General features: G+C 42.7%; 1 protein-coding gene across 1 annotated transcript in view; it reads left to right on the top strand.

Annotated features, from left to right (window-relative positions):
* Positions 1–15,893, top strand: part of PGAP1 (post-GPI attachment to proteins inositol deacylase 1) — a 1,745,445-nt gene that overhangs the window by 1,203,047 nt on the left and 526,505 nt on the right. The window contains exon 20 of the mRNA XM_077275621.1: positions 5,997–6,090. Coding sequence (XP_077131736.1) covers positions 5,997–6,090 — 94 coding nt within the window. The remainder of the gene's footprint in view (positions 1–5,996; positions 6,091–15,893) is intronic.

Below are 15,893 nucleotides of genomic sequence, written 5' to 3' on the forward strand. Positions count from 1 at the left end.
TAGGGTTAAGGTTGGGGCTAGGGTTGTGTTTGTGGTTATGGTCAGCATTACGGTTAGGTTTGCGATTAGGGTTAGGTGTGGGGTTATTGGGGTGTTGGGGTTAAGGCTGGAAGTGTAAATGGGGGGTTTCCACTGTTTAGGTAGATCAGGGGGTCACCAATTGTGACATGGCACCCACCATTGATCCCAGCCAATTTTGAATTCAAAAAGTCAAACAGTGCTCCCTCCTTTCTGAGCCCTGCAATGTGCTCAAACAGTGGTATTGGTGTACTCAGGAGAAATTGCACAACAAATTTTATGGTTCATTTTCTCCTGATACCCTTGTGAATATAAAATAATTGGTGTCAAAGTAAATTTTTGTGAAAATAGTAAAATGTTCATTTCTTCCTTCCACATTACTTTAGTTCTTGTGAAGTACCTGAAGGGTTAATAAACTTCTTGAGGGGTGCAGTATTTAAATAGTGTCACTTTTAGGTATTTTCTGTTATATTGACCCCCCAAACTCACTTTAAATGTGAGGTGGTCCCTAAAAAAATTGTTTTGTAATTTATGTTGGAAAAATGAAAAATCTCTGGTCAGCTTTTAACCCTTATAACATCCTAACATAAAAAGTATGTTTCCAAAATTGTGCTGATGTAAAATTGACATGTGGAAATGTCATTTATTAACTATTTTGTGTGACAGCACACTCTGATTTAAGGGTACAAAAATTAAAAGTTTGAAAATCGCAAAATTTTCTAAATTGTTGCCAAATTTCCATTTTTTTCAATAAACGCAAGTTATAGCGAAGACATTTTACCACTAACATGAAGTACAATATGTCATGAAATAACAATCTCAAAATCAGTGAGATATACTGAAGCGCTCCAGAGCTATTGTGACAGTGGTCAGAATTGTAAAAATTAGCTTGTCATTAAATACCAAATTGGCTCTGTCACTAAGGGGTTAAAGTATGCGCTTTAGAAATACATTTTTCAAAAAGAATACTAAAGAAGCCTAAAATGATAATATGATTACAAGAACATTCATTCCATATAATTTCCCACATCTACTTCAGATTAGGTTTAGAAGGGTCATATAATGGGAAAATTTAAATTCACAAGCCACCCCATCCCTCTGCATATCTGTTCTTGTTTGGGATGTTTGTGTACACTCAGTTAAGTTGTTTGAGGTGCTTGTGAAATGTGCTGTGCAACCCCAGAAAACTATAGACAGTAATTCACTGCACACTTCTTAGGTATGCAAAAGAGTTTATTTAATGTGCAAACATTTAACATGTGCACAGGCATGACAGGTGCAGGAATATGCAACATAAAATGTTAACATTTTGACCCTTTCTGGTTCAAAATGTCAATGTGAACACATATATTTCTTGTTTGAGAGTTCAAATTGTCTCTTAAGAGAGGAAGAGGACTAGAACTCTAGTGCCACCTATTGGAAGTAGCAATCCTAACAGTCAATTTTGACCCTTTAACGAGCCTTGTCACATTACTTAGGATAATAGCCAAACCAGAATCTCAATTTGCAGACACTGTGTTTCGGGGTACTGCCCCTCATCAGTGCAAAGTGGAGTTCTGGTTTGGCTGATTGAGAGTCGTCTAACCGGGATCCAAGAAGTATCGCAACTGGTTTGGCTATTATCCTAAGTCATGTGACAAGGCTAGTTAAAGGGTCAACATTGACTGTTAGGATTGCTACTTCCAATAGGTGGCACTAGAGTTCTAGTCCTCTTCCTCTCTGAAGAGACAATTTGCATATTTCCCGGAGGACCATTGCTGCTTAAAGTCTCCTCACCTTGACATGCTTATCATGTCACTCTCCGCAAGGAGAAACAATACTTCTTGGATCCCTTGTTTGAGTTAACTTTTTTCTTGTAGCTTGCATGAGCTATATCACCTAACTAAATCTTTCTGTGTTTTCAATTTAATTAATCCTTAATGATCTATTCCAACAAGATCAAGGCAAGAAATTCTTTATTTTATTATATTACCTCATCCTTAGGAAAAAGAAAATTGAAAACAAAACAACATAGTTTTTATGTAAAATTAGATGTTTTTGTTCTCGCATTCTTTATCATAAATGTTTGATTTAAAGCTACTTGGCTGTTTAGGGTTTTTGTGGGAGAATTTTTTTTTTTCATAATAAATATTGAGAGCATAACAATTAATGTGCAACTTGTATAATTGTATATACGCTGCTCAAAAAATAAAGGGGACACTTGAACAACACAATGTAACTTCAAGTAAATCACACTTTTGTGAAACCAGCCTTTCCAGTTATGAAGCAACACTGATTGTGAATCAATTTCTCCTGGGGTTGTGCAAATCGAACAAACAGGTAGAAATGTGTGCAATTAGCAAGTCAACCCCTATAAAGGAGTTGTTTTACAGGGGGTGACAGAAAATGTCTCAGTTCTCATCCTTTTTGGCTGTTGTTTTGGTCACTTTTGTCATTACTCTTGCCCCTAGAGGTGCAGTAGCATAAAGTGGCGTCTACTGTACAACCCACAGAAGTTGTTCATGTAGTGCAGCTCATCTAGGTTGTCAAATCAATGTGAGCTGTGGCAAGAAGGGTAGCTATGTCTGTCAGCACAGTGTGCTGAGCATGGAGCAGCTACCAGGAGACAGGCCAGTACACTAGAAGTTGTGGAGGGGTCTGTAGGAGGGCGACAGATTAACAGCAGGACTGTTGCCTCCTTCTTTGTGCAAGGTAGGTAAGGACCTAATGAAGGCTACTAACATCCATGTGTCTGCTCAAAGTGTCAGAAACAGATTCCATGAAGGTGGTATGAGAGCCCGACATCCACAAGTGGGTGTTTTGCTTATAGCCCTACAGCATGCAGGGCGATTGGCATTTGCAAGGAAAAACTAATTTTAGCAGATTCAACATTGGTGCCCTGTGCTCTTCACGGATGAGAACAGGTTCACACTGAGAACATGTGACTGAAGTGACGGAGTCTGGAGTCGCCATGGAGAACTTTCTGCTGCCTACAACATCTTTCAGCATGACCTGTTTGGCAATGGGTCAGTAATAATTTGGGGAGGCATTTCTTTGAATGTGCAATCCAGAGGTAACCTGACAGCCATTAGGTACCGTGATTAGATCCTCAGACCCATTGTGAGACCATATGCAGGTGCAGTGGGTCCTGAGTTCCTTCTGATGCATGACCGTGCCAGGCCTCATGTGGCTGAAGTGTGTTAGCAGTTACTGCATAATGAAGGCATTGATGCTATGGACTGGCCTGACCGTTCCCCAAACCTGAATCCAATCAAGCACATCTGGGACATCATGTCTTGTTCTGTCCACCAACAGACACCACAAACTGTCCAGGAGTTGACTGATTCTTTATTCCATGTGTCGGAGTAGATTGCTCAGGAGAACATCCGCCGGCTTATCAGGACCATGCCCAGGCACTGTAGAGAGGTCTTACAGGCGCATGGAGGCCACACACTACTGAACATCATTTCCTTGTCCTGAGGCATTTTCATTGAAATTTGATTTTCCACTTTAATTTTGAGTATCATTCCAAATCCAGACCTCCATGGGATATTAATTTTGATTTACAATGATCATTTTTATGTTTTATTTTTCGTAATGCATCCACTATGTAATGAATAAAGATTTGCAACTGGAATATTTCATTCAGTGATATCTATGATGTGTAATTTCAGTGTTCACTTTATTTTTTTGAGCTGTGTATTTTTTTGGTTTACAAAAATTAACTTTTTACCTTAATAGAAATGCTAACTGGCTTTACACTGCATTTCTGTTTAGTATTTACACTTATATTACACCCCCTCTTCAGGGCGCCATTATGCAGGCAAAAGACAAATGAGTGCCTTTTTGTCCACTATATTGGCAGTATACACTCACCGGCCACTTTATTAGGTACACCTGTCCAACTTCTTGTTAACACTTAATTTCTAATCAGCCAATCACATGGCGGCAACTCAGTGCATTTAGGCATGTAGACATGGTCAAGACAATCTCCTGCAGTTCAAACCGAGCATCAGTATGGGGAAGAAAGGTGATTTGAGTGCCTTTGAACGTGGCATGGTTGTTGGTGCCAGAAGGGCTGGTCTGAGTATTTCAGAAACTGCTGATCTACTGGGATTTTCACGCACAACCATCTCTAGGGTTTACAGAGAATGGTCCGAAAAAGAAAAAAAATCCAGTGAGCGGCAGTTCTGTGGGCGGAAATGCCTTGTTGATGCCAGAGGTCAGAGGAGAATGGGCAGACTGGTTTCGAGCTGATAGAAAGGCAACAGTGACTCAAATCGCCACCCGTTACAACCAAGGTAGGCCTAAGAGCATCTCTGAATGCACAGTGCGTCGAACTTTGAGGCAGATGGGCTACAGCAGCAGAAGACCACACCGGGTACCACTCCTTTCAGCTAAGAACAGGAAACTGAGGCTACAATTTGTACAAGCTCATCGAAATTGGACAGTAGAAGATTGGAAAAACGTTGCTTGGTCTGATGAGTCTCGATTTCTGCTGCGACATTCGGATGGTAGGGTCAGAATTTGGCGTAAACAACATGAAAGCATGGATCCATCCTGCCTTGTATGGAGCATCTTTGGGATGTGCAGCCGACAAATCTGCAGCAACTGTGTGATGCCATCATGTCAATATGGACCAAAATCTCTGAGGAATGCTTCCAGCACCTTGTTGAATCTATGCCACGAAGAATTGAGGCAGTTCTGAAGGCAAAAGGGGGTCCAACCTGTTACTAGCATGGTGTACCTAATAAAGTGGCCGGTGAGTGTACATTAGTATACCATGACAAATTAACTATGGAATAAACTTGTTTTCTTGACTATTTCCATAGAGTGCATCCTGTAAGGCTAAGTGCACACGTTGCAAAATTGCTGCGCAAATTTCCACGGCAATTCTGCAACTCCTGCGTGGGTATATCGCATGCGGAATTGGCATGCATAATCCTGCTAAAAACTAGCGTTTTGCAAGTGTAATTAGCTTGCAGAATGCTAGCGTTTTCCAAGCGATCTGTAGCATCGCTTGAAAAACTGATTGACAGGTTGGTCACACTTGTCAAACATAGTGTTTGACAAGTGTGACAAACTTTTTACTATTGATGCTGCCTATGCAACATCAATAGTAAAAGATATAATGTTAAAAATAATAACAAAAAATAAAAAAATGGTTATTCTCACCTTCCGAAGGCAGCCGATCTCCTCAGTGGCTTCCTTTCCTATAGATGCTTTGTGTGCAAGACCTTCAATGACGTCACGGTCACGTGACCGCGACGTCATCACAGGTCCTTCACACAAAGCATATATAGGAATGGAAGTGGCCGCGTGCACCGCTGAGAGGCGGGAAGACTCCGGGGCCATCGAAGGTGAGTATATCACTATTTTTTATTTTAATTCTTTTTTATTAACAATTATATGGTGCCCAGTCCATGGAGGAGAGTCTCCTCTCCTCCACCCTGGGTACCAACTGCACATGATCTGCTTACTTCCCGCATGGTGGGCATAGCCCAATGCATTCCTAGGTGTGCGGAATCCCCGCGATTCCGCAAATTAAATGAACCTGCTGCGTTTTTTTCTGGAATGTGATTCCGCTTAGGAAAACAACGCAGCGTGTGTACAAAAAATGTGGATTGCATTCTATTAAATAGGATGCTTAATGTGAGCTTTTTTTTCGCGTTTTTATAGCGAAAAAAATGCGAAAAATCTGCTACGTGTGCACACAGCCTAAAAAGTGTACTTTAATCAGAAACCATTATAGGCAACTGTATCATATCTATCACAGGCATCTGTTTACCTGACACATCAGAAGTTTTTCAGTAACTGAGAAGTGTTTGGTAAACAGGTCCCAAAATGAAATGTAAACATAACCTAATAAGGTTTAGAATGACCTATAGCTTAATTTTACTACCATAAAATTGAAAATGTATTATTTTCTTATTTTAATAGAATTGTCATATTATTAATTAATTAATTTATTATTATTATGATTTTTTTTTTTTTTGCAGATCATCAGATGTCATTGGCCATCACTTCATGTTTACATTGTCTCTAACCTGCTTCTTGCTTTTGGAGCACAGCTGTATACTATATCCAGCAAAGGTAACACACCAATATAAATTTTTAGGCTAGAACTTTGTGTTTGACCAGTGATGTTAGTTTGAGGCCATGTGCACACGTTCAGGAATTTTCGTGTTTTTTTCGCGTTTTTTCGCTATAAAAACGTGTTAAAAACGCTAACATATGCCTCCTATTATTTACAGGGTATTCCGCATTTTTTGTGCAAATGTTGCATTTTTTTCCGCGAAAAAATCGCATCGCGGAAAAAAAAGCAACATGTTCATTAAAAATGCGGAATTGCGGGGATTCCGCACACCTAGGAGTGCATTGATCTGCTTACTTCCCGCACGGGGCTGTGCACACCATGCGGGAAGTAAGCAGATTATGTGCAGTTGGTACCCAGGGTGGAGGAGAGGAGACTCTCCTCCACGGACTGGGCACCATATAATTGGTAAAAAAAAAAAAAATTAAAATAAAAAATAGTGATATACTCACCCTCTGATGGCCCCCGAAGTGTTCCCGCCTCTCCGGTGCATGCTCTCTCTTCCGTTCCTATAGATGGTGTGGTTCAGGACCTGTGGTGATGTCGCTGTCTTGTGATTGGTCGCGTGACCGCTCATGTGACTCACGCGACCAATCACAAGCCGCGACGTCATCGAAGATCCTGAACCACACCGGCATCTATAGGAACGGACGCCGCTGAGATCGGCTGTCTGCAGAGGGTGAGTATAACCATTTTTTTATTGTTTTTAATTATTTTTAAACATTCTATCTTTTACTATAGATGCTGCATAAGCAGCATCTATAGTAAAAAGTTGGTCACACTTGTCAAACAGTATGTTTGACAAGTGTGACCAACTTGTCAGTCAGTTTTCCAAGCGATGCTACAGATCACTTGGAAAACTTTAGTATTCTGCAAGCTAATTACGCTGCAGAATGCTAAAAAAAACTGCGAAAAAAACGGAAAAAAAACGCAAAAAAAAAATGCGGATTTCTTGCAGAAAATTTCCGGTTTTCTTCAGGAAATTTCTGCAAGAAATCCGGACGTGTGCACATACCCTGAAGGTGTAGATCTGCTTAGCACAGGAAAGCTGTGCATTTTATCTGTGAATTGGCACAGGTGAAATCCTCAGTTGTTATACAGAAGCTGGCATGGGGACAAGATTTTTATAAATCTCATCCACATTCTATAAAATATGTACTCTGAAAATTTTAAACTGTAATTGTATCCAGTGTGTCAATTTATTTGTCAATTTCTGATTTTCTATTTTTTCCTCCCTTTGTTCCAAGAGCCATAACTTTTTTATGTTTTCATCTGCATAACCAGATTGTTTTTTGTAGGACGAGTTGTACCTTTGAATCACCGCTTTCATTTTATCATTAGATGTGCTAGAAAGAGGAGAAACAATTCCAAGTGCATTGCAAAAAAAGTGAAATTTCACATTGTATTTTATTTTTATGGGAGGAGTTATTTACGTTGGAGGAGGATTATTTTTACTGTATGGTAAAATTGACCTGGAAATATGATTCTGTGATCGGCCTGCAAAAAAATGATATTTCTATAATGAGACAAAGTAAAAAAGTAAACAAAGTTTTAAAAAAAATTGTAAAAAAATAAAATAAAAACTAAAAGTAATCAAAATATATTATACCCATGAAAAATTATTTGTATGAAAAAATATAACAATAAAACTTCACATATTTGCTATCGTCGAGTCCGCAATGACACGACTTATGAAACTGTCCCACTAGTTAGCTCATTTAGTGAACACCATAAAAAATAAATAAAAACAAGGCAAAGAAACAATGCTTTATCATGATACTGCCGAACACAAAGTAGAATAAAACAGGATCAAAAAGACGAATATAAATAAACATGGTACCACTGAAAACATAATCTTGTCCTGCTAAAAACAAGCCATCGTACAGCTCAATCAATGGAAAAATAAAAAAGTTATAGCTCTCAGAATAAAGCTATGCAAAAATAATTTTCTCTATAAAATAGTTTTTGTGTAAAAAAGTCAAAACATAAAAAAAAACTTATCACTGTAATCGTACTGACCCAAAGAATACAACTGCCTTATTAATTTTACCACACACGGAACGACATAAAAAATCAGCAAAAGTAGAGAACGATAAGGCACTCATCCTGCCTGTTTCTGGAAAACACCCATAGAGTCAAAATCGTCACTATACATGTAGATAAATTCCCAAAGGGGTATAATTTTCAAAATGGGGTCATTTGAAGGGTGATTCTGCTCTTCTAGCTATTAGTCGCTCTGTATATGGAGTCCACACACTATTCTAGGAAAATCTGCGCTTCAGGAGGCAAATAGCATTCCGTCCCTCCTGAGTCTCTCCTTATGGCTTAGTAGTACTGCACATCCACATATGAGGTATTGCTACATTCGGTAGAAATTGTGGGAGAAATTATGATGCCATTTTACCCCCCACTTGTATGGAAATGTAAAATCTGGGGCTAAAACAACATTTTGGTGGTAAAAAAGCAGTTATTTTTTCTTCACAGCCCAAAAAAAGTTATGTGATACACCCATTTTGTCAATATGATCATTGTTCCCCTAGATGAATTCATTCAGAGGGTAATTTGTAAAATGTTGTAACTTATGGGGGGTTCTGCTGTTCTGGCACCTCATGGGCTCTCCTAGTGGGTTATGGTACCCGGAAACCTTAACAGTAAAATCTGCACTATAGTATAGCGCTCCTTCCCTTCTGAGATTTGAACTGTGCCTGAAAAATATTTCCCGATTGTGTGTAGGATGTTGGCGCACTCAGTAAAAACTGGACCTCAGCTTGTTGTAAAAACCTTTCCTATTAGTCCTTAGAAAAATTAAAAACTTGAGGCTAAAACAATATTTTAGTAGAAAAATGTACTGTATTTTTCGAACTATAAGACGCACCCAGGTTTTGAAGGTGGAAAATAGGGAAAAAAATGATTGAAACAAAAAATGTGGTAAAATATTTAATAACATAAATAACCTACTATTATATGTGGTGTTATTATATATAATAGTATGTTATTATGTTGGAAGCTACGGGTAGAAGATGGTGCTGTGGGACCAGTGTGGTGGCTGTAAAGTACTATACGAAGACGCTGGAAGGCGAGTATAAGAATTGGGGCAAAGGGCTTATATTTAAAGCACCACTCCATCACTGAAAAATAACACTAGATTGCTTCTTTAAAGGGCACCTGTCACCCCCAAAATGGCTGGTGAGGTAAGCTCACCGGCATCAGGGGCTTATCTACAGCATTCTGTAATGCTGTAGATAAGCCGCCGATGTTACCTGAAAGAGGAGAAAAAGACGTTAGATTATACTCACCCAGGGGCGGCCCCGCTCTGGTCCGCGTCCGATGGGTGTCTCCGGTCCGCTCCGGCGCCTCCCATCTTCGTTCCATGACGTCCTCTTCGGGTCTTCGCGCCGCGGCTCCGGCGCAGGCGTACTTTGTCTGCCCTATTGAGGGCAGAGCAAAGTACTGCATTGCGCAGGCGCCGGGCCTCTCTGACCTTTCCGGCGCCTGCGCACTGCAGTACTTTGCTCTGCCCTCAACAGGGCAGACAAAGTACGCCTGCGCCGGAGCCGCGGCGTAAAGACCCGAAGAGGACGCCATGGAATGAAGATGGGAGGCGCCGGAGCGGACCGGAGACACCCATCGGACGCGGACCAGAGCGGGGCCGCCTCTGGGTGAGTATAATCTAACGTCTTTTTCTCCTCTTTCAGGTAACATCGGCGGCTTATCTACAGCATTACAGAATGCTGTAGATAAGCCCCTGATGCCGGTGAGCTTACCTCACCAGCCATTTTGGGGGTGACAGGTTCCCTTTAAGATCTCATGTGAGAACTAGAACTCCCAGCATGTCCTGCAGATCATATGTCATGCTGGGAGTTATAGTTCACCACAGGAGTGGCATATTGCTATTTTATGTGTTGTAATTACTAAACTTTTAATTAATTCTTACTTGTACAGGCTGTGCTCACATCAGTGCAGGTCCTGCAGCCTGCCAGTCAGCCACGCTGGAAAACTGAAAGTATCTTCTCTCTACAGCTTGCAGGACCTGGTTGAGGTAATGAAGGGCTGGAGCATCACATGACCGCACAGAGCCCTCCCTCTTACTACCTCACCACAGGTCCTGAAAGAGGAAACTAGTGATGGGCAGTCCGGCTCTTTTTGGTGATCCGGCTCTCATGGCTCCGCTCACCAAAAAGAGCCGGCACTTTCGGCTCATGAACCGGCTCTTTTTGGATTGTATTAGATCCCTATTGAGTACCTGTTCATGTGTCCGAAACTCTCCCCACCTACCGCAGAAACTCCGCCCACTTCTTAGAGAACCAATTAAATTGAAGAGTGGGTGGGGTTTTGCTCAGGTGGGCGGAGTTACGCCCCCCGAAGTCCGGGATTTTACGCCCAGTGAGAGCCATTGAGGGATTTTAGTGGCTCTCACTGGTGTGCCGGCTCCCATCGTTCACAGCAGGGAGCCGGCTCTTTGTGTCGGCTCGTTCGCGAACGACACATCACTAGAGGAAACTGCATTGTATCTAGTGCGGTGTCTGCAGGACCTGTGTTGACTAAACAAAGCCCTAGGCGCACTAAAGAAATATATACAAAATAGTATGGGGTGTAAGTGAGTGACAAATCAAATGAACAATGAGAGGAAAAGCATCACTCCAATTATGCACACCACATACCAAAAAGTAAGAGACACGGTACTAAATCATATATGAAAAACAAGATTTTTATTGACACACCACAAAAAATATAAAACATAATTAAAAACAGCAAAAAAGCCTTGTCCATGAGCAATCATATAAATATGAATACAAGAATGCGTACCCAACAAAATAATATAGTATGAACTACCTGAATGCCAACCCGTGCACCTATAGACAGAAGGGGCTAGTGAGAGCAAGCCAGAAACAATTCATCTGGCTAGCAATGTAAAGCCCCCTAGCAACCATAGTAGTAACACACTTAGTAGTATGACAAAACAATGCCTATATTACAATAACTTTAACTGCACCTGTTTGGCTCATGGGATTTGTATGTACCATACTAACTAACCTGTAACAATAGCCATGTGGACTCCCACATAAGTCCCAAGATAACCATGAATATGGTAAGGAGGTACAACACTATATCATGAAAAACCCCAGAAAAAAACTGAGTCCCAATTACCCAGTGCGAGATTGCCACCAAGAAAAGGTCCACAGGCAGGCAGGTAGAAAGGACAAGGCCCAGAGCAGCCTCACGCGTATCACCCTCACTGATAGGGCTTTATCAGGGGAGATGATAGCGTGTGTCCGAACTCTTGTTTAAATACACAACCAATAATTACACGTTTGATGGCCCACCTGTGAGACAGCGATGATGATGCCGGTGGACGACAACCGCGCAAGCGCCAGAAGCCAGAGGGCGTACCTGGACGTCAGCACGCGTGCGAATGGAGACAGGCCAGAGAGGGTCTAGACAACCCCGCCGTAAATGCTGCAGTTAAACCCCGACCAGCGTGGAGCACTGCGAAGGGGTGTGTACAAGAGGCAAAAGCCTGTGCGCAAGCGCAGAGACGCCGGCGTAGTAAGCCGCACTGCGCATGCGCAGAAGGCGGAAACAGGAAGACTGGCCGACCACTGTGAAGTGTGTAGTAAAGATGTGCACCAGCTGGTACCATCAAGCCAGACGTAACTATGACAGGAGGGAAAATCCCCCAACATCTGGTTGGCTAGAATAGGCAAAAGGCAGAATAATGGTACGCCCAGCTGGGGACCAAGGAGCCATAAAATAGGGCACAACGGGCATGAAGGAAATTATGCCAATGAACCCCAAGAAGGACACATAAATGATTGGTAGAATGGCTTGTCTCCATGTGAATTAAACATGGAGGCTAGCCAGATGTAATATAAGGCAAACATGCCCCGCAAAGGTAATGTGAGGGGCATGCCACACCACCAAGACAGAAATGGAAATACACGCGATGGGCATTCAAAAAACATACAAAACCTCTCATCCCCTGGGGGCACACGCACACTCAAGCAACATACATGCACACTCGGCCACCACAGTTACTGGAATATTTGAGCCCTCCAGTTACAACAAAATAAATAAACAAAGTGCATGTAGTGCCATGATAAGCAAATTGTAGTCATATAATATAAATGTTTAATGTTGAAAAAACATCTTTATTGGATATCAAGTGTAACATATCAAAAAACATCATCTCAAAAAACATGCACATAATATATTATTTATATATAAAAGGGATGAATAAAATCCACGTAAGCCAAGCCTGGGAAGACTGAGGCAGACCCATAACAAACATTCTCCAAATCATACCAAAGTTCTTTGCGAAGTAAAGGCATGTTTGTAAATACATTGCCTAAATAAAGAATCCATAATGCCACAAGATGCTAAAATGAGGAAACCCAGAAGATTGAGGGGAATTATTGTTCTCATTAGAGGGGGGTGCAACCCCCACAAGTAGAGATAAAGGCAACACCATGCCCAAAAGGGGAAGGTAGATGATTAGAAGTGGGGCAAAGCAAGTATCCTAATCTGGCTAAATAAAGCATCCCATGAGTCAAAGATTACATCAAATTAGTCATTAGTGTACCAAGCAAAAGATAACACCTGGTCCCAGTCCTTACCTGCCATTAGCCAATATGGACAAGTATAAAGTGCATAGAGTTTACCATGCAGAAATCCATAGGTAGGGCAGTGAAGGAATAAAAGATGTAACCACCTCATGGGCCCATAGAGTTACAGACGTCCCATTTAGACAGAGTTAAGTAATAGTCCCAAATAACCTCAGTGTACTCCCAATTGTATACACACACACAACTTCCGAGTAAATCGTCCAATAAAGTGCCATTCCCCTCGAGGTCCGCTGAGTCCAGTAGAGAGGAGGCCCAACCTGGTTTCCCGAGTCCTTAGTATCATGGTTCAAACCGTGCCAGAAGATTCATCCATTCCACAGGGATGTCCTTAAAGTAAGATAGGAGACAAGATGGACCTCATCCCCAAAAACCTGTAAACAGGAGCTCCTCGTTGAGACCTGCTGGGGCAACAGAGCTAAGGTTTAAAATCCAGCGGGATTCGGAGCGTAGTAAAGAGGGTTTAAATGGACCACCCCTATTAGAAACTTGGATATGCTCCAAACCCACTGCCCTAGTATTGGCCACCCGACCCGCATGATACGTTAGAAAATGGGCCGCCACAGGGGTAAGGACTTTACCTTTAGATAGATCACTGGAAGCCAGATTAATTGTGGAAAAAAGGTTTTGCACTCTCCGTCGCAATTCCTGCGATGTTTGACCCACGTATACCAGCTGGCAGTTTCAGATTAGGGCATAGATGACGCACGTGGTTCTACAATTGATGTACGATGAGAGCCTGTGCCCCCTACCATCCCGGGGGTTAACGAAAACATCCCCCGTGGCCACCATATGCGAACAAATGTTGCAGCCCCCACACACAAAAGAGCCCCGGAGCCTCACGCCCCGGTTAGTACTTACAGTCTGCCTCTTATAATGGCTCTTAGACAACAAATCCCGAAAATTGGGGGCTCCTGGCTACCAGCAAGGGTTGCTCACCAACCACATCTGCAGTGTGAAGGTCCGTTGTCAGGATGCCCCAGTGCCTCCGTAGAATAGCCCTAATGCTACCCCAATCATTGTTGAAACTGGTGATGAACCTAGGTTTATCATCATGTACCTTGATGGAGGTTTCCAATAGGGAATCCTGGGTATGAAGTCTAGCCCGCTGGAATGCCATGGAGATGCTTCTACGTGGATAGTGCCTCTGTCTGAACCGGTCCATTAGTTTCTGTGCCTCCACTCGAAAATCCACATTGGCTGTACAGTTTCTCCTCACCCTAAGAAATTGACCGATGGGAACTCCATCTCTGGTGTGTTGTGGGTGAAAGCTCCTGTAATCCAGCAAGCTATTGGTAGCCGTTGGCTTCCGGAACAGTTTTGTGGAGATGGAACCGCCCTCTTCAATCATCACTTGTAAATCAAGGTAAGTAGCTATGGTGGATGACATAGAGTAGGTGAGTAAAATATTATGTGTATTCACATTCAAGGACTCGATGAAGATAACGAATTCCTCCATAGTGCCCACCCAAATGAAGAACAAGTCATCGATATATTGTGACCAATTAAAAATCATGCTCTTGAAGGCCGGTGATGGATAGACCACGGTGGCCTCCCACCATCCTAAGAAAAGGTTTGCCAGGGCAGGTGCACATCTGGCACACATGGCCACTCCCGATGTCTGTAAATAGTATGTTCTATCGAATAGAAAGTAGTTGTGCCTTAGGATGAAGTCAATCAGATCCACCACCAGAGAATCATGCATGCGGTCCGAGTGTTCCACTAGATCTAAGAAATACAGAACCGCCGTTATACCGTCCTCGTGACTTATATTAGAATATAGCGACTCTACGTCACACGTGACTAGCAGCGCCCCAGATGGCACATTCAAAGAACGACAAATGCTAATAAAGTGTGACGAGTCCTTCACGAAGGACGGTAAATTCCTCACTAGGGGCTGTAGAAAGTGGTCCACATATATGCAGGGCTTCTCACACAGGCTGCCGATGCTGGCCACAATCGGCCGGCCAGGCGGCCTGTGGAGGTTCTTGTGAACCTTAGGCAACAAGTAGAATGTGGCTGTGATGGGACATTTGACCCATAAGATCCTAAATTCTTGATGATTTATGATGCCTAGGTCCCTGGCTTTTTCCAAGAGTGCCCTGAAACGAGCACCAAAAACAGCAGAGGGATCCGAGGGCAACCTTCTGTAAAACTTCTGATTCCCCAGTTGTCGATGCGCCTCCTCCACATAGAGGGCATGTGGCCACAAGACCACATTGCCCCCTTTATCTGCCTCCTTAATCAGGAATGTGTCATTACTCCTGAGATTGGACAAGGCCCGCTTTTCCTCCCTACTCAAGTTTGCCGGGAGAAGTGGTCATAAGGGCATGGACATAATGTCCTTTTTGGCTAATTCAAAAAAGACCCTGATTGATGGCACTAAAGAGAAAGGAGGGGCCACAGTAGATCTGTTTCGATGTGGAAAACGATTCCTACCTCCACGAGATTCGTACTCCTGGAGCAGCCGTAAAAGATCCTGCATGACCTGCTGATCCATCTGATCAAGATCCATCATGGTCTGGGGCCTGTTGTGTAAAACTCGAAGTACCTAGTGCCTGCAAAACAAGTATAAGTCTTTAACTAAAGTGAATTTATCCGCAGCCTGTGAAGGAGAAAAGGTCAAACCCCTCTGGAGGACTCTTAATTCTGTAGCGTAAAGCACGTAGTCAGAAAGATTAATAACCTGTAATGTGTTGTTCAGCATCTCTGTTGGTCCCGAGGTGGCCCCAAGAGAAGGGGACGTTAATATTTGCGACGATTCCTGTGCTGTTTCTGGGTCGGCGGCCGCAGACCCCTGAATCTGGTTACCCGTTGCAGCATTGGGGTGGCGCTTACAGCCTCTACGGGTCCGGCGTCTAACTCGCTTTCTGCTGAGGATAAAAAATCACTCTCTGAAGTGTACTCTGTGCCCCTAAATGGCTCCGTGTTTGATCTCTGGTCTTCTGAGTAGAAGGGACCTGCCTCTGGTTGCCCTGATGTTGCCATTTGAACGCCCAATTTCTTAGGGTGAGGAGAAACTGTACGGCCAATGTGGATTTTCGAGTGGAGGCACAGAAACTAATGGACCGGTTCAGACAGAGGCACTATCCACGTAGAAGCATCTCCATGGCATTCCAGCGGGCTAGACTTCATACCCAGGATTCCCTATTGGAAACCTCCATCAAGGTATGTGATGATAA

Source organism: Ranitomeya variabilis, chromosome 7 (assembly GCF_051348905.1).
Source record: "Ranitomeya variabilis isolate aRanVar5 chromosome 7, aRanVar5.hap1, whole genome shotgun sequence".
In the NCBI taxonomy this organism is placed as follows: domain Eukaryota; kingdom Metazoa; phylum Chordata; class Amphibia; order Anura; family Dendrobatidae; genus Ranitomeya; species Ranitomeya variabilis.